General features: G+C 44.1%; 1 protein-coding gene and 1 long non-coding RNA gene across 3 annotated transcripts in view; one reads left to right on the plus strand and one right to left on the minus strand.

Annotated features, from left to right (window-relative positions):
• Positions 1 to 951: 951 nt before the first annotated feature.
• LOC144159091 (uncharacterized) lies at positions 952 to 20,005 on the minus strand. The gene is made up of 4 exons (XR_013320239.1): positions 19,714 to 20,005; positions 6,182 to 17,445; positions 5,307 to 5,495; positions 952 to 1,104 (listed from the first exon to the last, which is right to left on the minus strand). It is a non-coding gene; the product is annotated as an uncharacterized LOC144159091 (long non-coding RNA).
• Positions 20,006 to 20,525: 520 nt separating this feature from the next.
• Positions 20,526 to 24,898, plus strand: part of LOC144159086 (uncharacterized) — a 50,139-nt gene continuing 45,766 nt past the window's right edge. Inside the window, exons 1-4 of one of the 2 annotated variants that reach the window (XM_077690357.1) lie at positions 20,526 to 20,823; positions 21,930 to 22,122; positions 22,190 to 22,252; positions 24,261 to 24,338. In XM_077690357.1, the coding sequence (XP_077546483.1) occupies positions 21,984 to 22,122; positions 22,190 to 22,252; positions 24,261 to 24,338 (280 nt within the window). In that variant the 5' untranslated portion in view covers positions 20,526 to 20,823; positions 21,930 to 21,983. The remainder of the gene's footprint in view (positions 20,824 to 21,929; positions 22,123 to 22,189; positions 22,253 to 24,260; positions 24,339 to 24,898) is intronic. The other variant, XM_077690358.1, reaches the window with a different exon arrangement.

The raw sequence follows: 24,898 nt of genomic DNA on the forward strand, positions 1-24,898 counted from the left end.
CGGCAAGATCGGTGATTACACAAACAATCAAGTAAAACAAGGAACTGAACTTAACACAAGCACACCACGCAACTTGTCATGAATATGACTCACACAAATGTAATGCTTCCGACCAGTTGACAACAGATGTGACAGACCTAATCAATGGCCCAGCCACTTAAAACATGTTCTGGCTTCCGAGCAAGAACTAAATAATACAAAACATTTTAGCACTTCTCCCCAGAGAATTACTGATTCATCTATTATAAAGAGAGAACACAAGAAGCTGTGGCTCTCGGCAGCAGATCATGTGTAATAAGCCTTAAAAGTTTACTGCACGGTACTGTAAGACAGCACAACACCTGTACAATGCACGACAGGTCAATCTTTGGTTTTTAGGTTGGGATGTGAGTCTGCAGGTGTCTGGGAGCGAGTAGTGCATTCTACTGTTTCACTTGTGGGTAGAAGTGTGGTATGCGAGGCTCCTCCTACGTGTAAACTTGCGTGAACAGATGGTGCACACATAGGGCATTTCCCCTGTATGCAGGCGTCTGTGGTCCACCAAGTCAATCTTCTGAATGAATGAGAGTGAGCAGTACTCGCACTTGAATGGTCTTTCTCCTGTGTGAATACGCGTGTGCCTGTCTAATTTAGACTTGATAAAAAATGCCTGGGAGCAAGTTTTGCACTTAAAAAACTTTTTCTGTGTGTGCGAGAACATGTGCTGAATCAAACTGCTCTTGGAAATGAACCCCTGAGCAGGACACTTTTCGCAGTTATAACGTTTTTCATTTTCGTGTATGGCACTGTGTCTTGTTAAATTGGCTTTCAAAGAAAATGAACGTGAGCAAAGGTCGCATCTAAATGGCTTCTCTTTCGTGTGTGTACGGATATGCCTTATTACATCGACCTTAGAACTAGAAGTGTACGGACATAAATGACACGAGAAACGGTGCTTGCCACTCATTCTGGGTTGTGCAGCACCCACATCGGCGCCACTGTTCCTGTCACTGTTGAGGCTTGTTTCCACAATTTCCAAGTCTTGAGTGCTCAAACGTTTGCTCCAGGGAAGGTCTGCATCCAGCCTTTGTTGTTGGTCCCCACTTCCAACTCCAGGACGTGCAACTGAAATGACAAGCGAGCAGAGTAAAATGAAAAACTTGGGGGAAAGCAGGGACCTATCGCAGCAGTTTAATATTTTTACCACAATTTGGAATTCCCTACATGCAGTGCCACAACCAGCCTGCATGTATCACCTCCAGCATTTGGAAGGTTCCCAAATCTTCTACAATGAGAAACATGTCAACAAAGTTGGCTGATGACACTGTCTAATTTGAAATTTGAGCACAGGGTGAACTACAGAGTTTTCCCAACAATGGAGCAGAACTGCTGCTAAGGCAGTGCGCACCTCTGGATTCTGGTGATTATGGCGTCGAGAATATGCTCGGGTAGGACAAAGTTTTCATGGCTGCATTGCCTGTTCAGGAAAAAACCAAAACTGCAACGACAAAGTTTTAATGGCTGCTTTGCCTGTCCTGCAACAACCGAAACCTGACATCAGAAATTTTTTGTGGATGTATGCAGAGCAGCTGAGTTCTCTTGCTCAACAGGTATCAACCAAAGCCTTAGAGCATCAGTTCTCGGAACAGAAAAGGGCCATCGGTAACTCAGTGACCAGAAACAGTAATGTGGCCACTAAATTACAACACGAACTTGATAGAAAGATTGATGATGCCACAATTATGACCATCAAGAAGGTCCACTAAACTCTACCATGTGGTTGTGAAGGAATAATAAAATAATTTTGCTGAATATTGGCAAGGAGGAAATCAAACTTAAATCTTCTCAATACTTTTTCCATTCTATGATGGTGCCGACTGCTTTTTTTCTAGCAGTATATGCAGCTCTACAGCTGGTAATGTTTTATGTTAAGCTCAGACAGAGTAACCTGTTGCATTACCCGAAGACACGGGTTCTATCCCAGCCGCGGTGGCGGCTTTTCTGATAGAGGGAAAAAAGCTAAAAAGCCCATGTGCTCACGATCTTTGCACACATTAGAGATCCCCAGGTGGTCAATATTAATCCATAACCCTCCACTACGGTGTGCTTCATAGCTCAGGTGTTGCTTCAAGCCCTGAAGTTGCAAAACTTTCAGCAAAACAAACTTTACAGAAAGCTCCAGCCCCAATATGCACCAGAATCCAGATATGAAAGGGCATTAAGCTTACACAAGAAAACAGCTTTCCTGAAATTCTAATGGCGGCTGAAATGAAGAGAGCCACAGGAAAATTACAAGTGAATAACTGTGATAAAACATCACTATCAACCTTGATCATGCTATGTTGGGCCCACATGACAATTGCCACTTTATTCCCCATGGGTAGCAAATTTGGGAGGTATTCCCCATGGCCACATAAAAGCACTGTTAAGTGCTTGAACAAAGAAAGAATCTGCATGTCATAAAATCAAATCTTAAAAATGAAAAAAAACAACATGTCAGAGTCGCTGTAATTCTTCAGACTTGCTAGGGGCCGTTGTGCTTGCAGGGAAGGCTAACCAGAAAAAGGGGAGGAAATGGCAGTTGATGAGAAAACCATCATAGCAAAGTGCACACAATAACTTGGCTCACTTTAGAAGGCAATCATTAAGAGGACAAAAACAAAAGGAGGCCAGTTGAAATAGTAACTGAGAAATATTTCTGTCAAAACATCTTTTCCAGTAGACGAATGATCATTGCAGGTCTGGGCTAAGCGTTTTTAACACGAAAGTGTTTTATTCCCAGGTACACGAAGATTTAGCTGACGTCATATCCATCAAAAAAGTGACGCCAGTACAACGAAGCAGACGGCCTGTAAAGGGTGCACCCCTTCACACAGGGTCTTTTTGCGGGGAAGCAACCTTTAGTAGTAAAGAGTACGTTATACTTGGGGTTGTTCGTTTTCGGGTTTTATATTTTAACACGAAAGTGTTTTATGCCGTTATACACCAAGGTTTCACTGACATCATATCCGTCACACAAATGACGCCAGTACACCTTTGTTGAAGCTAGTCGCCAGCGGGATGCCGCTCGCCAAGCACACCCACAAGACAGCCACCGACCCGCAAATCATGTTCAGCTGCACATTTCCCTCCGCATTTCACTTGATGTTTGACTGATTCCTATGATAGATATATCAACCATAGCTTTTTCTGTGGATGATAGGATAAGTGCAAGTGCCGACAGAGTATCTAATAGCTCAGGCACCTCTACGTCTTGACGACGATGGTTGAATGCAAAGCTTTCTCGTGAGGGATTCCTTGGATCAGGGTTTGGACTTTGACTAGCGCACGGAACAGAATTTGACTCAGCGAGCTTTGACTTTGGCTGGCATACAGTTTTGACGCTTGTTCACAATAGTTTTGACTTTGACTCTTCACCATTTGGTTTCGCACAAAGAAAGCTTCGTGTTCAACCATCATCGTCATTAGATGGAGGGGTGCATGATTTTTAAAATGTCGCACATTCATGCACCCTTCTCCAAATCCAAACTGCTTCAGCTGTGTCGCTATGGGGCAACCGGATAGACGTGGCCTTCACAACACGAGGGTCTCAGGTTCAATTTCGGCCATGGGAAGTGTTGCTTCTTTCATTTCACCCACAATCATTGCAAAAGAAAGTTGGCTTTCATGCAGTGCGTTCGTCAGAGAATGTGCCCGATCTTGTCGCTGCGGGGTGGGTCACTGTAGGCAATATTACTATGGCACAGGCCTTCAGGGGCTACGGCATAAGGAACACACTGGACGGCTCGGAGAACAGCGACCTGCATGGCAAACTGGCAGATGCTCAAGCTGTGGCACCTAGAGGCTGGGGCAGACTTCAAGTAGAATGCTGCGAACTTTTCTTTGGGACTGCTTTCGCAGCGTTTTTTTTTAGAGTGATGACTAACATACCTAGTGAAAATGTTAAGCCCATCTGCATTCCAGTCTTTTTTTCCTGGTGGGAGATCTTTGTCCCTGCCATCTTGAATTTTGGTGCTGTTCCGAGATAGCGCCTCTTCCCCCCATTCCCAGTGATCTCGACTTGCCAACAAAGGGGTGCTTGCTCGGAATGTTCGGTACAGACACGTGACTAGATCGGCTAATAGGTCCACAATATAGTAAAACCATAAGGAACTGCATTTTAGACAACACAATGCACCTTTTAGGGAATACCATTCACACAAATGGAATGCTCTACCAACCTGTTGACAACAGGAATGACATAATGGCACAACCATCTAAAACAATGTGTTGCTGTCCGCCAGAAATAAAACAAAGAGAATTTGTTAGTATTGCTTCAAAAAAATTAATTAATTGACTATTATGAACAGGGATCATATGAAGCTGCATCCTTCTTTGATTTAACTTATACTGTAAAAGTTGACTGGACAGTACTATCAAAGATCACAAAACCTGAAAAATGCTTAACAGGTTGATGTTTGGTTTTTAAGTCGCAACATGTATCGGTACTGCGCTTTCGTTCTCAAGATCAAGATACAAATGGTGGATCCGCTTCTAAATAACCTACAACTTAAAATAATTATGATTACACCAACATTGGTTTAAATCCTAATGATTCCATGGATCTACACCAACACCTGCGAAAAGCAGGCATGTCAGGGAATGCACTGCTGTGCATGCTGATAAACCATGGTAACTTTCCTATGAACAGCTTTTCCTGTAAAAGAAAAGCAGTTTACGTACGCATGCCCAAGCAGAACCAAGAACTGTGTGAATACAGCTGTGATCAACATGGACATTTAAAATTTGATTTATTAATTCACTAGCAGGTCTGTTTCAAGGAACTTCTACATTTCACCACATCATAAGTTATTCAACATTCAAGAACCGGTCTATGCATTAAAAGGTGGCACTTGGCTATTAATGGCCTCACACAAGCCAATGTGATCCATCTGAATGCAGGCGATGTCTAGAGATGAACAGGAGCAAGTCCTATGCTCTGCTATGTCCTCACTTGTGGGTGGAAATGTGGCACAGTAAGCTCTGCTTACTAGAGAACTTGCGTGAACAAAAGTTGCATATGAAGGGCTTTTCCCCCGTATGCACGCACCTGTGGGCCACCAAGTTCCACTTTCGACCAAATGAGCGTGAGCAGTACTCACACTTGTACGGTTTTTCGCCTGTGTGAATACGTGTATGCCTAGTTAAATGAGCCCTTTGAGAAAATGACCGTGGGCAAACATCGCATCTATATGGCTTCTCTTTTGTGTGTGCTCGGATGTGCCTTGTTAGGAAACACTTAAATCTGGCAGTGAAGGGGCACAAATGGCACGAGAAGTGGGGCTTGCCACTTGTGCTGGGGGTTGTCTCAACGTTCTTGGTGCACTGTGCAGCAGCCAGATCAGCAGCAATGTCCTTGTCACTGTCAGGGCTTGTTCCCACAATTCCCACGTCTCGAGTGCTTGAGCTTTCGCTCCAGGTGAGGTCAGCATCTGGCCATTCTTGCACGTGCCCACTTGAAACTTCAGGATGGTAAACTGCAATTGCAAGCGAGTGCAGTAAGGATGAAATAATGAAAAAACACGGAGAAATGTTACATAAGCAGACTCATGAAAACAAGCTCACATTTATAAGTACACATCCTGTGCCATGAACAGATCATATGTATCAGTATTGGCTCTTGGTAGAATTCAGAAATCATCTACATAAAACAGCACAAAAAATGTTTGCTTCTTGTGCATCACACGTTCTATAAACTTGAAATGAATTAAAACAGATTTCACCTCATATTCAATTACAATATCCAACAGGTTCTACCCGACTCACTCCTATAACAAGGAATATTCTTTCAGTTGTATCTTTCACCTGCGAAAAACATGGTTTTTGCAAGACCAACACAAAAGTTAAGCCTCCGTCAAATTTCTGGCACAAGAAATTGGAAGGAAGTGAATTATCACTGCATGGTTAGCATATTGTGATAAATCTATTGGGCCTGCTAATTGCAACATTTTAGTCGCACCACGGCTGGCCCAGATGTAAAAAGCTCCTTTTTTTGTGTCTCTTGGTACGGTACAACCTATGGTACAAGCTCAGCTACTTATTAAAACTGCATTTACATTTTTTTTCAAGCGGTGAAGGCTTAGAAGCTTAACAGCTGATGCAAAAAACAAACTTGCAGCATACTGCAAAGGCATAAACAATATGTTTGCATGGTTGGAATCACCTCTTCATCCCCAGGCATGCAGAGCAAGAGCAGTCTTGCCAAATGTGCTCCTACTAGAGCCTTTGAGCACCAGTTAACACATAATGAAGGGCCATCTGTGATGCACTGACAGAAAACAGCAAGTTTACAACAATCAACCACAAAAGATTGAGCTTTCACTCGATTGCAACTCTATGGAGGTGTTGAGAAGCAATCAAGTGCAACAAATGGGAGAATGAATTAACCCAATGCTTACAAACAAGAAGTCAAACATGGCTGTTTTGAAATACATACTTCTTTTTCAGTGGTAGAAACAGCCATACAGCCCCAGTCATTTCCTGCTTAATACTGACACGCTATAACTTTCAGCTGCTTTATACCCTATTAAGTCATAAATAACTTTGCACAGAAACTCTGACGGAAGTTTCGGCCCAGATACATAGAAACCAGTTATCACAAAACAATCTTATACAAAAAAGCTATATTAATAGCCAAATATGTGTGAATTAGAGGACATCCACAGCAAAAGAGTAAGTATAAAACTGTGACAAATGCAGGGCTATCAACCAAGGATGGTGCTATGCCATGTCGATGCTGGTTACATTGTTGCCACTGGCAGCTAATTTGGAAGGTATTGCTCGTGACAAATTGTCAGCATTATTAAATGCTGCAACAAGCAACTGCAGTTTCATGCACAAAGCACACCCCCACAATGTGAGGTGCATTGGGGCAAAGGGAACAAGTCAACGTAATGCACTTTGAAGTTCGGTAAGTTCAGGCACAGAAACACCTTTTTAAAATTTTGGTTATGGAGCTGACTTTTGCAAAAATTTATCACCACACTGAAAACACAAGGCATCTTGAAGGTGGCAGGCTGTCAACTCTGAAATAATTATTCAGGGGCTTTATCATGGGGCATAGTTGCAAGAACTCCATTGCGTAAATGCTATTCACACTGGTATGCAGTGAAGCCATTGAAGTAGGCCCACAAGTTGTTCTGTGAATGTTTAGTTTTCAAGACATGCTGCCTTTTTTCAGGAATGTCCAAATGATGCTCCATAAGCTGATGTGCCAAAGACTCACCAGAGAGTCATTACTAAAAAGCCAGCATAACTGGCAAATTCAAAAAATAGAAACTGGAGTTCAGGTTAATAAACCAGGATGCTAAAATAGCACCACGGCAAAATAACACCCATGAAACGTCTGCTTTTGGGATGCTACATGTAACGAAAGGAAAAGTTGCCCAAACTCATACCCCAAACCAGAGTTGAGTGGTGGGCATTCAAACAAGCTCCTACATACTCCTACAAATCAGTTTTGCACACTTAACAAAATGCCTGGGTTATGACCCACGCTCAGCATGCTACAGATAAATGGACACTATGTTGAGATCTGCAACGTACACAAAATGTTCCTGAACACTGACTTATTTGCATTTCACTTCTATTAAAAAAACACCCACACTGGCTGGATGTTGAACACATGAACATGTACTCAGCCACAAAGCGGCTAAACTACTGAGGCACCATATATGCTGGCTTGAGATGCAACTACACTTATGGGGCTGACCTTGGCAGGGAAAGGACTAAGGAGCTATTAGAGAATCTACATAACCAGAAATATTCAAACTGCTACTTAAAAAAGGTGACGTCAGTGTCACTACAACTACCCTCACTCGTTCGAGGCCGTCTGCATGTACGGCAGCCTAATCAGATATAGGAAAACAGAAAAATGCACTTTTGAGAAAACCAGGCTCACCTATTGTAAGTGAATTACTTCCCGTGCTCACTTATTCAGTATCTTTTGGCACTGCACACATAACCTGCTTTAAACCTGCGCTCACTGGAGCTTAAAGGACCCACTCAAAGACACAATCATCACGAGGCAAAAGGAAAAAAATGAGGCTAGTAACACTAAGAAATATTTGTGCCTAAATTCCTGCTCTAGAAATAAATAATAAATCTGCAGATTTTGGCTAAACTACTTTCTGTGCGTTATAAGTTAGTGAAAGTAGTCACAAAGTATCCAGTGTAAACAACTCTTCGGCCCTTTGCCGGATAGAATGGCAGTATTTCCCTTGAAAAGGCTGGTGTCAATCTCCTGCAACAGAAGTGGCATATTTAGTTCAGTGTGAAAACCATTTACACATAGGTTCTTTTTTTAACCCATTGTCATTAGGCATGAATATCAAAGTCCAGAACTGCATGCAAATATTTATAAAGACAAAGGCATATAAAGAAAGGCAAACAAATAAAGACAAAGTGCAAAGTATTTCAAGTCCTTAGCACACAACAAGAAAGCTCGAACAGGCTGACGTCAAGCTCCTAACAGACTCTGCATATTCACATACATACATGCACTTTCAATTTAACCCGTTGGCACTGCGCACGAGAATAAATGAAGATTTTTGTTTTGGGCACCGTGAGCCATTTTCTGTGCCATCGGTGTGCCAGTAATGGTGAATTTTCAAACCTTCCAAGTTGAATGTATTCACCTTAACACTCGCTTTTCTTGTGCATATAAAAGCTGCTGCAGTTATGACAACCGCATTTTGGCCTCCACATTTTTACATCACAGAAACAAAGTAAAAAGGTGTGTTTAAATTCCTCGAGCAGACAGCTAAAGAAGCCATTGCTGTCAGGTACGAGTTCAATCTAACAATCATCTTTTCATTTCAGGAACAAGGACCTAATGGGTAAAAAAAAATTGGCCACACTGTACTTGCAAAAGTCCAGATGCATTCGCTGCACTAAGCAAGCCACACATAATGCCTGTCAGGAAGAGATAAAAGGCAGTACACCGACATACAAGCAAGGTCGCAGCCTCACAACCACTTCTACAACCAAGTGGGATTTCAGGGAGCTATGGACACCTCTGGCAAAAAAAAAATCATAAGAAATGCAGCTCTTGAAGAAGAAAGTACGATTACATGAGCATTCTGTTTCTAAATTGTCAGCTGTTGCAGAGACTGCACATTTTCGGGGAAAAACACTCATTTTGCCATTAATACTTCTGCATATCCAGTGGTGGTGTTTACACAGTGCAATGACTTGACAAGCACTTTGATAATTTATTAATTTATTTTTACATATTGCAGCCCAATTGGGCTATCACAGGGGTGGGTATGTACATAGCGCACTAACCACATTTTTGCCCAGATCAATACAGACATAATTCACAGATCATTAAAACTCGTATATGTTTCAAGAAGTTCAGACACAGCAGGTAAAAACAAATACAAGAAAGATTGAATGAAATTATACAAAAATTCATGCAACACAATTTAAATTACTAAAAAAATTTGGGGGGCAATGGCCTGTTAGTTCACCTGTTGGTAAATTCCACTGTTCAATTGTTAGGGGAAGAAGCTGTACTTAGATTAGTATGCAGGTAAAAAGGTGCAAGCTTAAGTTCGTGACTATTTCTAGTACATTTCAGTTTATCAGGGGACAAATTGTGCTGTAATAAATAGCATGGAGCATTCGTAAGAATGTGCAAAAGTTTAAGACATTCGCGATTACGGTGTTTGGACAGGGGTTGTAATTCTAGTGTAGCAAGGTAGCATGACGGCGAAAAGCTCCAATCGAAACGGCGGGAAATAAAAAGGATTGATTTCTTTTGAACTGATTAAAGCATGTTAATTTCAGATAATTCATGTGTTCCAATTGGTGCAGGTATATTCTAGGATGGGTTGGATGAGCGATTTATATGTTAGCAATTCTGTTCCAGGGAGAGCTTAGTACAATGTACAATTTAGGCAGCCTAATTTTTTTAGTGCTCTATTGCATGTACATTCAACGTGCTCAGACCACGACAATACTTATATTCAGACACGCGATGAAGGGAAGAGCCGTTGAACGAATAATTAAAAAAGAAACAGAACTGTGCATACTGAAGGATAAAGTTACTGTTTTTGTAGTTTCTATTCATTTTCCATTTGTCACAATACCTTCAAATTTGTGTCAAGGAATCATTAAGTGAAGTATGTTCATCATTGGTGTTAATTACGTTGTATATAATGCAGCCTTTTTTGTATATAACGAAGAGGATTTTTGCGGATACATAATTTGGCAGATCCTTAATATACAATAACAACAAAAGTGGCCCCAGGAATAAACCCTGGGGAACATCGGATGACACATTCACTACAAACGCGTTAGAGGAATGAAATGGGTCACGTAAAACGCTAGGAATCAAATCAACTAAGGCCGAGTTATTAAACAGGCACTAAAGGCAGAATTAAATTTTGTTTAAACTGAAAGATCATACGCTTCATAGCACTGTCAGTGTTTGTTCGATGAGCAACGATTCACTCTTTCCTGAGAAATCCACAAAGAAAGCTGGCATTTCTCCCCCACTTCCCTTTCATTTTTTCGTGACGTAGACTTCGCATCACAAAAAACGAGCGAGGCAGCGATGCGGTCTGGCAACAGTAGCTTTTACGTCACCAAGCCATGGCCGACCACCAAGAACGTATCTTCGGCCGAGGAGGCTGGCTTTCACTTTTGTCACCGACCAAACGAGAAATGCTTTTCACCACTCTGGCGGCCAGTGTGCACATTTTACCCGCCCGCGCCAGTTTGGCGTGAAATACACACTCGCTGCCCGCAGCTGTCTCGAGTAGTTTTTGGGGCTGAATGGCTGAACTTCAGAGCGATTCCACCCAGCCCAAACATAACAAGGGTAGAGCTATGCGCACACAATGTACGGATTATTTATCAATGGCGGCTCGCGGTGAGCGGCAGTACACAAGTTCAGATTCATTGAATAACCCCCTGCAGTAAGTACCCTAACCTTTCACGGGCTACAAGGTTTGAACCGTATGTGGGCACGCTTTACCGATGGCAACATTCGCATCCGGAGAATGGATTAGAATCTCAGGCTTGTCGGGCTGCTCAAACACCTGCGGTGCACCTTGTCTCTTTGCCGCTTCCTGCCGGAAATATTGTTTGCAGAAGCACAGGCATTCCCCACGGTAGGTAATTGACTCGGCTAAATGAGCACCAATGCTTTTTTAAAACGAAACTGAAAGTGTGATGGCTGAATGAATAGTGAGAAAAGCAGCTTGCCTCGCAATGTATATAATCTGTTGTCTATATTTACGTCAGCTCACAGAAAGCTTTGCTTCACATTTACTTCGTGTGCTCAACCAATTCGGAATTGTTTCTTTTACGAAAACCATTTATATACGCTTTTCGAATGGGCTCTCGCCATGCACAAATATTGTGACGTCACAAGCCGTAGTACCCGAAAGCTTGCACATTTCTGGCATTTTCTGCTTTATTAAAGAACTGCGAGTTGCGAGAATGGTAAATTTGGATTCCTGGCACCTTAATCTGTTGATACAGCCCAACTTGTTGGACCCTTTAGTGTCCCTTTAGTATAACGTGAACTTTATAAAGAAGTTTTGAGTGGGTAACGGTGTCGAATGCATTGGATAGGTCTATAAAAATTGCATCTATTTGGTCCTCTTGTCAAAGAGTGTAGGCAATGTCATGCGAAAATTCGACAATCTCCGTGATTACGCGAAATCTGCGACAGAAGCCATGCAGAATGACAGAATCACACTAAATGCTACTTTAAAAAAACTCCGTAATATTACTAAATATTAAATGTTCAAGAAGTTTTCATGATTGAGATGTTAATGAAATCAAACGAAAGTTTAATGGTGACTGCTTGTTGCTGTATTTCAACATTGAAAAAATTGTTGCCAATTTCCAGACTAACGGGACTGTCGAGGTAGATAAGAATTTTTCAAAAATCATGGTCAAGTACTGATCTGTTGAAACACAATATCTTATCAGAACAGCATTGTTAATTTCATCAGGTCTACAGCATTTCTTATTGTCCAAGTGCAAAATTAGATACAAAACCCTCTCATGAGGTATGGTAATATCGCCAATTGAGAATTGTGACTGAAGTGGAAAATCAGGTATCTTTAAGTTCTTCGTTATAAATACTGACTGAAGGTACTCATTCAAGCCAGTGGTGATAGCTAATGAGTCACTAGAAGGGACATTGTTTATTAGAACAGCGTTAGTAGAAGTGGAAGAGGGCAAAAATTGAACTCCAAAAGTTTCTAGGGTTACTTCTCAGTAAACCTTGTAACGTAATCCCAAAGTAGAAGTCTTTAAAATGAATTCATTTAGATGAACTCTTTGGCATTGTTAAATTCGGCGATTTTAAGTGGACCACGGTTTCTTTTTGCACGCCTTAACCTCACAACACGACATGACAGGTGAAGTATGCCACACGAGATCAAAGAAAGGCAGAGATATTTCTTTTGTCTCTTAAGTGGGACGAAGCACTGGAAAAAGGTTGCAACAATACTTTCGAAAGAAGCCACCAAGGAATTCACATCATTAGATACACTGAGCTGTTCGAAATTGTCAAAAAGAATAGCTTATATAATCGATAATGGAACAGTTGTTGACGCATAAAAAATCAGGAATTCCCGATTTTTCCCACGTCTCAGGAAGCCTGCCTGATACCAAACAGATTTAATATCAGGCGGGCTAGGGAGAACTGAAAATTGAAGGTCAGACTGCAAAAATAACGCAATGCCTTCTCCTCTTCCATGTTGCCAATGAGTTCTAAAAACGGTGAAGCCTGGTGGTGTTACTTCGCTGTCGTGAATGCTATTGTGTAACCATAACTCAGTTTCGCCAACGATATGTGGTGAATGGGTGGAAACAACGGAAAGGAAATTAGGATTAGCAAACAAGTGAGCCATTATCAGGGAAGGTCTTAGCTGCTTTCGAAATTTTTTTAATGTATCTTTATCTTTATCAAAAAGTCTTCTGAAATGCTTAAGTCAGAATCTTTAAATTTGTGGCCATTTTTATGGACGTTGGTTTTTTCCGTGAAAGTCAATAACTTTTATCATAACCGGGCGAGGAGCATGTTTCTGGACAATTCTGTGGCACCTTTCAATACCTGGGCATTCGATTTCAAGCACACATTATCCCTGAGTTACATGGAAATATTGCACAGCAGAAGTTCATGGGTTTTATCAGGCGCCTTATTTTTTCCCGTCGTTTACTTTACATTTTGTTTCAGCGTTTCCATTAACGATTTTCTTTTCAATTGTATTTTTATGTCCGGACTCCGCTGGCAGCGTTCTTTTTTTTTTTAATGTTTCGTGTTTGTCTTCTTCCTGCTGTAACCCTAATGTCTGATATTCACCACTCATCAACGTAGTCACCCCCCATCTGGTGTAGCAAGCCTTGACTCTAGCAGGGCGGACCTAACCAGTTCACATTAAAGAGCATAATCTCTCTTTCTCAGGACAGCCATGCTGCAGCAAGTTATTACGACAGGAACAATTTTTAACTAATTCTTGTTCAATGAAAGTCAGTTTAATTTGGTTTTTAGCTGCTGAAGCTTGCTTTCTCCTTTGTCACTGAGTGCAGCAGAGGGAAGGGTGGTGGGAACTAATCCCAGTACAGATAATGCTGCTTCCAGCTGCACATCTCAAGTCCCTCACACAGGGAAGCCTCAAATGCATCATATTTAAGCCCTCTGGATTTGTCTCAAAGTGTAGCAGGCTTGACAACTGCTTTTATTTTTGCCCCACCAAGCACGTCCATAATGTTTTATACAATAAACTGCAGTAGCGAGGTTTGTTTCATTTTAAGTTGCTTTAAAAACTACAACTGTCTTCCTGTAGGAGCAAATTGCATGCTGAAATGTTGGAAATTTCCCAAAAAGTTCTAACAGATAATGTCTCCTAAAGGCAAGAGTTTATGGATAAAGGCCACTGAAAGTCAGACTGCCAAAAACAGTCGGGACCTTGCTAACTTTGTGTTAAAAGACTAAAATATTCATAGTTTCAGTGGTGTCGTTTATAAATGGTTAGTATAGGGGCCAATTTCTCTAATATTCACATGGAGGTGCATTGCAAAAAATGAGCATTAAGGTCAATTGCTCTCAAAATGTCTTTTTGGCTGCCTTGCAAGCCTTTTGGCTCAAGGATGATTAGAACCTTTTGAACCTCTTTACAAGTAAGTAGAAGTCTAAATACAGACAAGAGAAAAATAAACCACTGCTTTGTTTGAAAGTGTGACCGGTTGTGCCAACTGGCCCCTAGGGTCGAATGCACAATGCAGAACAAGACTAAGCAATTCATGCATGGGACAGGACAAATGGTGTGTGAAAATGATCAGCAGCAACACTGCATCCTTCGGGAAATCTGAAAAAAACCATAACAGCCTGCACACATGTGTGTTCAAGAGGGCACTAGAGGCAGACTTAGTCAATATATTTTAAGAGGTGCTCTTGCTGTCTTCATTCCGTCATATCTTTGCATGGCTAGACGAGCTAATAAAGTCATGAAATGGCATCTTTTAGGCCACATAGTTAAGTGCAACCAATCAGAACAGAGCCATTGGTTGCACAACGGGAACAGAGATTTGTTCGAAGTAATCTTGAGGGGGTACACTGGTATTAGAAACTATTTTTCGTTTTCCAACCAATTCTGACGAAACTTCATGGGCGTGTTCAGTTTTCTTAACTGATTTCAAATATCTAATTAGTTTTGATGTGAGATAACTAGTTCCAGAGTTAACTAAAAGATCTCATTGATTGTTCTTGAGAACAATAGGAAAAAAAACTATTCAACAAAACATTACCAGCAAGACTTGAATAGATACCAGAACTTGTGTAGAAGGAAATATGGGAAGCAGTTTTTTTGTTTTGCAATCACATACACGTTAAATCAATTTTAACTTCTAAATTTTAACTACTCCTTCTAAAGAATTAAAAATAATACAAATTAAACACCTACTGAAACACAAAATGTAGAATCTGCTTCCCATTTCACAAAGTTTGAATATTCAGCTTCATAGTGCAAATGAAGTGATCTTCCTAGCTGCACTACATGCTGGGATGTACCTCTCGAGAATTTTGTGTCACTGCCATACCACTCGTGGCGAAAAAGTGCGGAATAATGGGAAAATTATTTTTTTCTTGAAATCGAGCCTCTATGGCTTATATAAGTACCTGGTACTGTTCCACATACGGAATTTCTGGAGAAAAAACTGCAAATAAAGAGAAAAGTGCTACCTAAAAAAATGCTTTCTTGTGCAATTTTTTGTCCCAAAGACCCAGGTGCCGCCTTAATGCAACCGCCACTGCAATAGAATGGTCAGAGAGGAGCCGAAAATAACAAGAAGGCACATAGAAATTAAAATACTACAGAATTCAGGCTGCCACCCAACATGACCTGTGCTTTACCAAACAGACCATTCAAGCTGCAGAGAAAAAACATCGGTGTGCTTCCTCCCGGCACAGCAGGTGCGGCTGAGATAACTACGTGCGCATACACGTTTTTTGCTGGTCAACGCATGGAAATGTTTTTGGTTGTAGCCACCCCGCCCAGATGCTCTCGAACGTGGCACCTAGTGGTGCCATTCGCAGAGTGAGCAGCTGTCAGCGAGCAATGGGGAAACTCTGCACTCTTGTGCAGAACTTGCAACATCTTTTGACGAGTTCGTCCCACAATTCCCACAACATGATTGAAGATGACGACAACTTAATGCAGAAATGTCCTGAAGCACTCATTTTCCTAAGCTTAACACGAGCCAACACATGGTATCACTGCATGCTGCAGCTGCTCTCACCGTCATGCTGCTCACTCTAAGAAGAGATCCCCATTCCCGAGCATCCAGGTGATGAGCTCCACAAATAAAGACATCGGAGTGCATTGAAGAGCAAGCATGCATGTGCACCCAGCTATCTCGACAGCAGGCTCTATATTGGTAGGTGGGATGGCGGTTTTTTACCAGAGGAGCTGTTTAACCTTGAAGTTGGTTCGGTGGCATCAGCGCAAAAAATATCCCCCCCAAAAAACTCCTCCAGCACGAGGGCCCTGCTTGACCTTTGCGCAGCTGTGTAGGCGGAGCCAAGCGACGCCTAGCTATGATGTCACTGCACCATTGCACATCACCTAGTGACTCTACAATATGCACATCGCTTAGACTCCCACAAAACATGGCTTGGCTGAAGAAGTGTGCCACTCCCGAGGAAGAAAAAGCACAGCGCAAATGCCGGCGAGTCACTCCTCGAGAACATATGAGGTAGCTACGATCGAACCCCGAGTGTCGCGCCGAAGCCGCCTCACCTAAACGGCAGCAAGGAGCGGAAGGTCCTAAGTACCCTGCTTGTGACACGAAGTACAAATGGAATAGCCAACAAAAAGACCCCGGACATTGAGTAATGCAGAACTTCCAACGTCAAGCCAGCAAATCCATGGGTGGCACAAACAGCCGGTTCCACTGCAAATTCCTGAGCACCGAGGAGGCTTTGCCGAGTTTTGTTAGGTTTTGAAATGTTCTTGCTAGGCTAAGTGCAAAGGTCGACTTAATAAGGCTGGCCATCACAACTCGTTCTGCCATGCTTTACAGTGATGCTTTTATGCGTTAACAAAACTTGTTGAGCTAGTTGGTTCATGCTTCATGTGAAAGAATTAACGACGCGCTAAACAGGTGAAGACGAAGTAGACACACAGGACATAAACAGGCGCTTGTATATGTCCTTTGTGTCTACTTCGTCTTCGTCTACTTAGCGCTCCTTTTATTCTTTTGTGAGTGTTTAAGGATAAGGCAGAACAGTCAACACAGCTCACCCCTGCCAAGAACTCAATGCTCCTGGATAATATGTTGTCTTGTGAGGAAGCTCAGGCAAATTTCTGTGACTTCTCCGAGTCAGATAAAAAAACAACTCACATATGCATTAGTATATTCGTTCCAGCTGACCAAGCTGTGCTTGTCATCATGACCCAGAATGAATAAATGCAATGCCCGCTTCATGCACAATATCACTCGCGCACAATATCCCTGAATTCTGTCAACGGGTTCAATATCTGAGCACACAAGCATGTTTTGGTCTACCCAAAGCATCCACACAGAATTTTTAGGTGGCTCACTAAAGCAAGTTCTGGAAGACAAAGTGGCTTCTCTGCAATGGGCACAAGAAAGAAGCATATGGTCATATTGCCTTTACAATACAGAATGCCATTGACCTCCTAATGTAAAACAAAGCCTGGTACCTTCTTCATCAGTCTCCTGAAAAATTTTAGGCACAAATTCAGTTAGTGTATACCTTGCCGTCCAACAACAGTTGTGAATAGTGATTTCTATTTCTGGAAATTATCAAGCTTTCTGCAAGGATACTTCAGAAAGGATACATGTCCTGGGCTTGGTGAGGATGCCAGGATGACAACAGGCAAACATGGAGGTGAGCAGTCGAACACTTCCGTTGCTGCCAAGAAGGAGCGGCGTAGAGACCTGTTCATTTTCAGAGATGAAGACGGCATTTTTTATTCCCCAATTACTTTAAGTGGACACAAAACTAAGCAAACATTACCAAAGGAGTAGTGACACAGAATTTAAAAGGTGATGTAACTTATGTAAAATGCTTCCTTTTTATCAGGAGATATCTCCTGGCAAGTTTCAACAGTAACCGCTCAGTATAGCATATTTTAAATCCCGTTTAATCTTTGCCCGCACGAGAAAGCTCAGAGCGGGCCAGCATGACATTATTTGCTCATTGTTCCATACTGCCGACGTCAAGGCTCCCGTGACGTAGCTGACATGCTGGCTGTAGTTGGCGCGCGCTGCTACGCCGTGTATCACATTATGGTTTTGGGACCGACATCATGCTGCCCGGACGCGTGGGAATAGTGAATACCTCGGCCAGTCTGGGCGTGTGCTCGCTAGAGAGGTATAGGCCAATGCAGGGACGTAGCCAGAGGAGGTTTGGGGGTTCGAACCTGATTCCAAATTTCTTCCAGGCAGCACGGGAGCCAGACGTAGTGCTTATTTTGGCAAATCTTCTTCCTTCTACCCCCCCCCCCCCCCCTCTCAATTCCGATAAAAAAAATTAGGGCTACATTTTTGGGTGAGTGTGCTCGAGTTTTTTGCGGAAGATGTTAGGTTAATATGCTAGGTCTTTTCGATCTGGCCTGCACTTTCTGCATGAGTTCAGAATTAGTTTAGCCAGTCCAGCACAGGCGTCGCCGCTGCAGAACCGGTCCTGCACTTTTGGCGTCTGCTTCTGCACCTCTTCCCTGGGAAGTGCAGGGAAGGCTGTGAACTTATCCTGCACTCTCTGCACCGTCAGAAAATTGAGGAGAAAAGTGCCGGTGCTGCGCGCCGCACTCAAAAATCGAACAGTGCATTACCTCATGCATTGCAGGCATTATCTCATTACGTTAAAATTATAATTGGATTCAAACTTACATCACATGATGCACTTTTATACCGATGTTTCTTTTTTAGGGGCCATGTGATTTGACCGTAGACCATTCTTCCTGGCCCTTTAAAGCCAGTGCTTTGTTTACAATGTTATGGAACAGCGACAAAAACCAACATAAACATATTGTCTGTGCCCAAATTTACATGGCAAAATGGCTCTCGTATCAGGCCTGCTTTCAAAACACAAGTGCGGGGCACACTGCTTCTCGCCGTCTTCCCTCCCCCTCCCCCCCTTTCAACAGCGCTTCAGCTGCGTTTGAAGGGTTCAAACATATGTGCAGATCACACCATGACGTGGTCACACAGACCTCTCCACCACCCTGTAGCTGTAACTACAACTGCAGTACCATTGTCTATACCAGCCCGCCTTCCCCTAAGAAAAAAAAAGAACAATGCTTCAGGGTGTTATACACGCGTTCAGGTCGCGCAGACCTCCTCACATTTAACATTGCTTAAACCAGCCTGAGAACAGCTTTCAACGCCAGTTTCCGCTCAGCGACGAAACCCACGCGACGAAGAGGCAACTTGCCCGTGATTTCCTATCTCGAGATGGCATTTTACCAAAAGGCCGGTGTGACGACTTCTCCGGTGACGAGTGGGCTTGTGACGAGTCTCGTTCCCTTCTCAGACACCCTGCCCGAGCTTCAAAGAGCAATGTACTGCCTCGCGTATTGCCATAGAAACCTTCCTTCCTGATTTCTAGTTCAATAAGTCTCCAGGTTTTTTTTCCCTTCTATTCTCTGTACGCAATTCGTCGTCTGTGCTGCTTTTACCTGCTTTTTAACTGTTGTGTATACCCCACATATCCCTACCGAATTTCCGTACCGCTTGGTCAGCTGTCTGGTCCTCGGTCTCCACCGCGTGTCCATGCTTCTCATATACAGGTAGCTAAACACTCTCGCGGCCCATTTTTCCTCCTCCACGTCACGAATTCTCTCCTCAAATTTGATCACACCTTGCGCCTCCCTTGCCTCAAAGGAGGACCAGCCCATATTCCTCTGTACCGCTTCATTCGGAGTTTTGCTGTGCGCCCCTAGGGCCAGCCTGCCTACCGCCCTCAGATTTACCTCCAAGCCCGCTTTTGTTTCTGGCTTCATGCATATGACCGAATGTCATGCATATGACAAAGGGGACAGAGACAGCGCTCTCTAGTTCCGGCCCCGTACGGGACGTTTGCTGACCCAACACCGCCACCACCACGGACTGCGGGTCCACTGCGCGCTCCCTCGGAGGGAATTCACTGACCCGCGGTGTCTCGGAATGCACACGACTGACAATCGACTGCGAGACTTCACCCACCCTGGCCGAACGCTTGTTCTTCAGGAAAAACAGAGGCGTACAAGTAAAACTGGCACAAGCCACCAAACGGTCTGTCAAGAAGACGAAAACATGCTGAAGCGCTGACAGCCGCGCAGATGACACACTGCTCACAGCAGACAAAGCACAAAACACAGGCACAAGCTCGAACGTTCGAAAACTTCACTGAAGGAAAGAACTCATCTTGACGAAATACCCTGACGAGGCATTGCTGACAGCAGACACAGCACAAATCACACACAAACACCAACGTATTTCGCTGGAGAAAAGAGCTCTTGACGAAATCCCGCGGCGGCTCCACACACAAAACGGTTGCAGTGGTTTAATCACCGTGGCGGTAGCGGATGTGGCCGGAACTAGTAGCGCTGCAGTCGCGCCTTTCTCCATACCACCTGCGTTATCTGCTGTTGTTACACGCACTCACCTCGTTTGTATGACATTTGCACACAACCGCATTCTGTAAAGCATCGTCGTGACGGTGTATTGGCATAAAAATACGTGTTTTCTTGAACTTGCAAGAATATTCACAACAAAACAAGCAAAAAAGCGGTGGGGAATGCGCCGCCAGCGCCGCCTCGACGCACTTCGTCGCGCGCTTACTCTTGTTCTTCAGCAGTAAATCCCGGAATAAGCAATGCATCGAAAACAACATTGTCGAGTCTGGACTGCTTGGCTTCATTTAGTTTATGCCGAAGGACGTACTTGAACAATAAAAACAAAAACTTTCGGCCATAGGCTAGTGGGGAGATTGTGAACGCGTCTAGCCGTCGATCCTATCCGATCCAATCCGACGGAGCTTGTATAGCTTTGTTTTGCCTTTTTCATGGTTCAGATATTGCTACCGAAGTTTTCGTTCGCTGTGTGAATTCAGCGCGTTCTAGGTGTGTTTGTTATCGGAGGAGTGTGCGGGGAAGAGTACAAAAAAGCTATCATGGTGCCGTTCAAGGAAAAGACCAAGTGTTTCTCGCCACTGCGGCCTACTTCGGTGTACTACTACAAAGCGTGTGCGTGAGCTGTCACACACCGCTGTAAACATCCTGTATGAAGCCGGCCTCCCGCTAGCATCCCGAAAAGGTTCGCCTGCATTCGAAGGTGTGTCCCCGCATCACAGCCTGTGAGAGGCGGTATCCGTGCATTGGGCCTTCTTGGTCGCTCTAGCTGCTATGCCGCGCGTAGCTGCGTTTTCGCTGATGCGTTTCGCGCCATAAGTTGGTTGACCCGGACAATATGACGCGATGTGCGTCTCCATAGAGATTATCCTTCGGTCAGAAAAGTCGCCCTCGTAAATCTCCGCTCCCAGTGACAACAGTGCCAGTGAACTGAGCACTGTTGGCAGTGTGTTCACGGTCGATCCAGTGTGAGATAGCGGCAGTAACACACGGCTGCTGTTGAGCCGATCATCATTCAACTTGCCGTGGGAGATTACTCTTGTAAAGCGCCCGCCGCTGTGGCTGCTGATCCCAATAACGCGGCTTATATCCCTGACGCAGCGGCCGGGATTAGTGTCGAACACATGGGCGGAAAAGCACGCGTTCCCGCACGCGTCTTCGCGCCGATGACCGGTTTGGCTGCCGGATGACCCGCCGCGCTGCCCTCTTTCACGCGCATCCAACCTAAACCGCGTCGGAAACCGGATTGCTCGGACGAACATGTGTCTCCCGCTGAACGCGCGCGTCAAGATTTCGCCGCACGTCGCCAAACAGTAAATGTGAGCTGGACCGCATTTACTGTTGTGACTGCCAGGTTGTCTAAATCAGCCCGAAGCCCTCCACTACGCCGCTCCCCATATCCTAGGTGTAGTTCCGGCGCGTACGCCGAAGCAACAGTCAAAAGACCAATTAGACTGTTGAAAATTGTTGTAGGCTTCGTCCGAAGAGGCATTTTGCTGTGCCATCTCCCGCGGCAGCCCTGTTGGCAAGTGGCTCGAGACCACCGCTGTGTCCGTCGCAGAATTATCACTGTAGAGTCGTCGTGTCCCTCGTACTGAGCATCTTCCATTGTCGCCTTCCTGTACGGTGTAACAGTGATGCGTGATGGCGGTGCCAACTGTTTCTTCCTCACGTGGATTACCCAGTAATGCATGAGTGGAGTGGGCTGTTCATGAGCAGTGGGTAACAAATTTTTTTGAACCGTTCATTCTGAAGTGAGGGCGAACTTTGTTTTTCGTGTAACCTCTGCTGGGACGCACCCCTTTTCAGGCAATTGTCTCTTACCTTCAGAGAACGCTTTTGCTGTGTGCACCTTGCACAAGAATGATGGCAAGCATTCCACGTGTGCCAACATGGTCAATGGCCGAGGCTTGCTCAGGAGCTGTCCCTGCACATGTGCGCTTCGACCGTGCAGAGTACTCCATCCAAGAGATCCAAGCCACCGTTCCCAGGGCTGCAATAGGTAACACTTACGCGCTCCTCCTCAGCGTCTCTCTGTGTTACTCTACTGACTGCACTTTTTTTTTCAGGCATTCAGTGCACCCTTAGCTTCTCCGTCAGTGAAGGATCCCAGACCAAAAAGGAATTTACAGGTTAGGATCTACAATTTTATTCTTTTTGAACACAGTCATTATGCATGACACAGAAAATGGGACGCAGTGGTCTCCCCTAGTTTTCGTCTACCTTTGCGCTGTAATAGGTTACATTACACAAGCTTCTGCATCATTACTAGTGAGTAGTCTGTGTCCTTCTAGGGTCCATTTCTTTTCGTAAATGTCGGCAGCTGCCGGTATGTGATGTTTCCTTATCACCCGCATGGCAGCATATGGCCGATGGCTGAACAGCTTTGCCATGTGTCATAGGCAGTTCGGGCTGCTTAGCAGCGAACGGGTTGCCCGTCACACCTTTTCACATTATAATATTTTGTTGGTGGTGTCCTGACACTACTTTGGAACTATCGTGGTTTCTACCTAACGTGTCCCCAGTTTTCGTCACCTTACATGCTTTCCAGGTTGTACACTTCTAGGGAAAGTGGGCAGCAGCCTGCAGAGATATGTCCCAAGTGGTCCATGTGATCATGTTAGCAATATCTGCTCCTTCGTTTTTCACTCAATCGAGCATTAGGTCGACTCCGTTATCTATGGCTTTGTTTAGGGAGGCAGCGTAGGCATTGAAAGTCTAAGATTAGTGATTGGGTCGTCAGGGGCCTCAGCATTTTACCTGGGATGACCCCAAAATCTTTCTCTGGTCCCCTTTTTTGACATATGCACCTTTTTCGGAACACTCGTAGGCCTCCTACGTCGCCAGTCAGCCACAGGTATTCAAGCGCATGCCTTTAATCGTACACTGTCTCCACAGGAAGCACGTCGAGCAATCAAACACTGGTAAGCAGCGCCACCGTAGTGTTGCGCTCAGCAAGGGCACTTACACTTCTTTGGCTGTAGGCAATACCAAGACAACCAAGAATGGGGTGTTAAACCCACCCTTATCCTTTGTGACGTGAGGCCTAACCTGTGAGGGGAAATGGAAATTCTGGTGGCTGAGCCAATGCTGAGATTGTTTTAAACGTTATGGCCTCTAATGCAGTGTACTTAAAGAGGCACTAAAGTTCAAAAGCAAGCCGGTCAATATCGAAAGAATATAGTGTTGTGAATACAAATATTCCACTCGCAGCAGCAGGAGTTGCTTATTAATGCAAAATGGGCCCAAACCGTGATAACGGCTATGGCCATCCGATCCACTTTCCCACACTACATTGTGTGACGTCGGGAATTTCGAAGGGTGAAGTAAGCAATAAATGGACCTCGCCGCCTAAGTGTTTTTCAGAAGCAAACACCGAAAAAGCAGGGACATTTCAGTGTGAAAGAAATGTATGTGGGAACTTTTGCTGGTCATGCTCTTTTGAATGACATAGATCTCGGCTAGGAAACATTGAGATAGGCTGCCCAGCCCAGGTGGTAGGCTTTGTCGTAGTTTCCATTTTGTCGCGACGTATTGCCTTGCGTACAAGTGCTATACCAAAAAAGCATGCACGCTGGTGGACGCATGAGCCTACCATACTTACCTACCACTAGCAGATATTTATGCAACTTCCAGTGGGAACAGCAGACATTTTTAGTGCAGTTGGCTTGAAACAAGACAGCCGACAGCTGCTGGAGAAATTATGCCTAAATTATCAACAGCTGCTACCAAATGAAAGGATGTCCTTAGAAAGTGGCGCAGCAGTTATTCAACCCTGCTCTCCAACCGTGCATGGGCGCTGCCATACTAAAATGGTATCAAAACATATTCTTTTTCTAAATGGCTTTGAATTTTTCCGACCAAAGTTAAATCCAATGAGAACATGCTCCCGAGAACTCGGCGACGGTTGAGTAAAGTTGAAAATAGTGGCCTGGCTTGTAGTGGGCACTTTGTGTTGTGTTCTTTAGTGGCATGAAAAAATAAAGGGGGAAACAGGACAGAAATAGCAGCTTTATTTCTTTGTTTCTCAGAAAACAAAGCATTGTTCAAATTATTTCATTCTCCGATAACAAGGCACCATTAGGTGCTAACAAAAACCATAATAGCTACAGGACATTATAAGTTCATATCTTTTTCTAGTACGTGTGGACAACACAGCCAAGGCTTTAGGAGAAAAGCAAAGGATCACCCCTGTCACTCACACTCTAGCAATGCAGGGTGAGTCATGCTATGTTGTTCCTTAGACTGCTAATGGGGGGGAGTTGATCAGCCATTCCACAGTGATTCACTTATATCCTTCACGTGCTACAAGCAAGAGAGCAAGTATTGTGGGCCTAGCTGACAGAGTGCCTGCAAACTTGATTTATTTGAGGTGAAAGGGGGTTTGCACTCAAAACTAGAAGAAGGCTTCAGTTTAAGACTGCTGGAGTGTCTGCTGTCCTGCGTGTCCGGTCCTCCAGGTCTGAGCTGCATAGCGCGGCCTCCTGATGCTCGAGGGTTGGGGTGGAGTAATGGGGCTGCCGGTGTGCTCTGGCAAGCCCGTGTAGTCTGGTACACTGATGTTCGTTGCAGTTTGGGCATGCTGATGGATAAATGGTGGGGTGTATGCTATGCAGGCGCACGGGAATCGCCGTGCATGTGCCACACATGGGAATTGCGGCACTGCCATGGTTAAAACAGACTTGAAAGGGGCTTGGCGAGCTCCTCTCAAGTTGGCTTCACCCCTAAACGTACGCATTGCAGAGAATACATCCTTGATAGGCACCGTATATTTACTC

Source organism: Haemaphysalis longicornis, unplaced genomic scaffold (genome assembly GCF_048455015.1).
Source record: "Haemaphysalis longicornis isolate Haplotype H1 unplaced genomic scaffold, Haemaphysalis longicornis Haplotype H1 scaffold_10, whole genome shotgun sequence".
In the NCBI taxonomy this organism is placed as follows: domain Eukaryota; kingdom Metazoa; phylum Arthropoda; class Arachnida; order Ixodida; family Ixodidae; genus Haemaphysalis; species Haemaphysalis longicornis.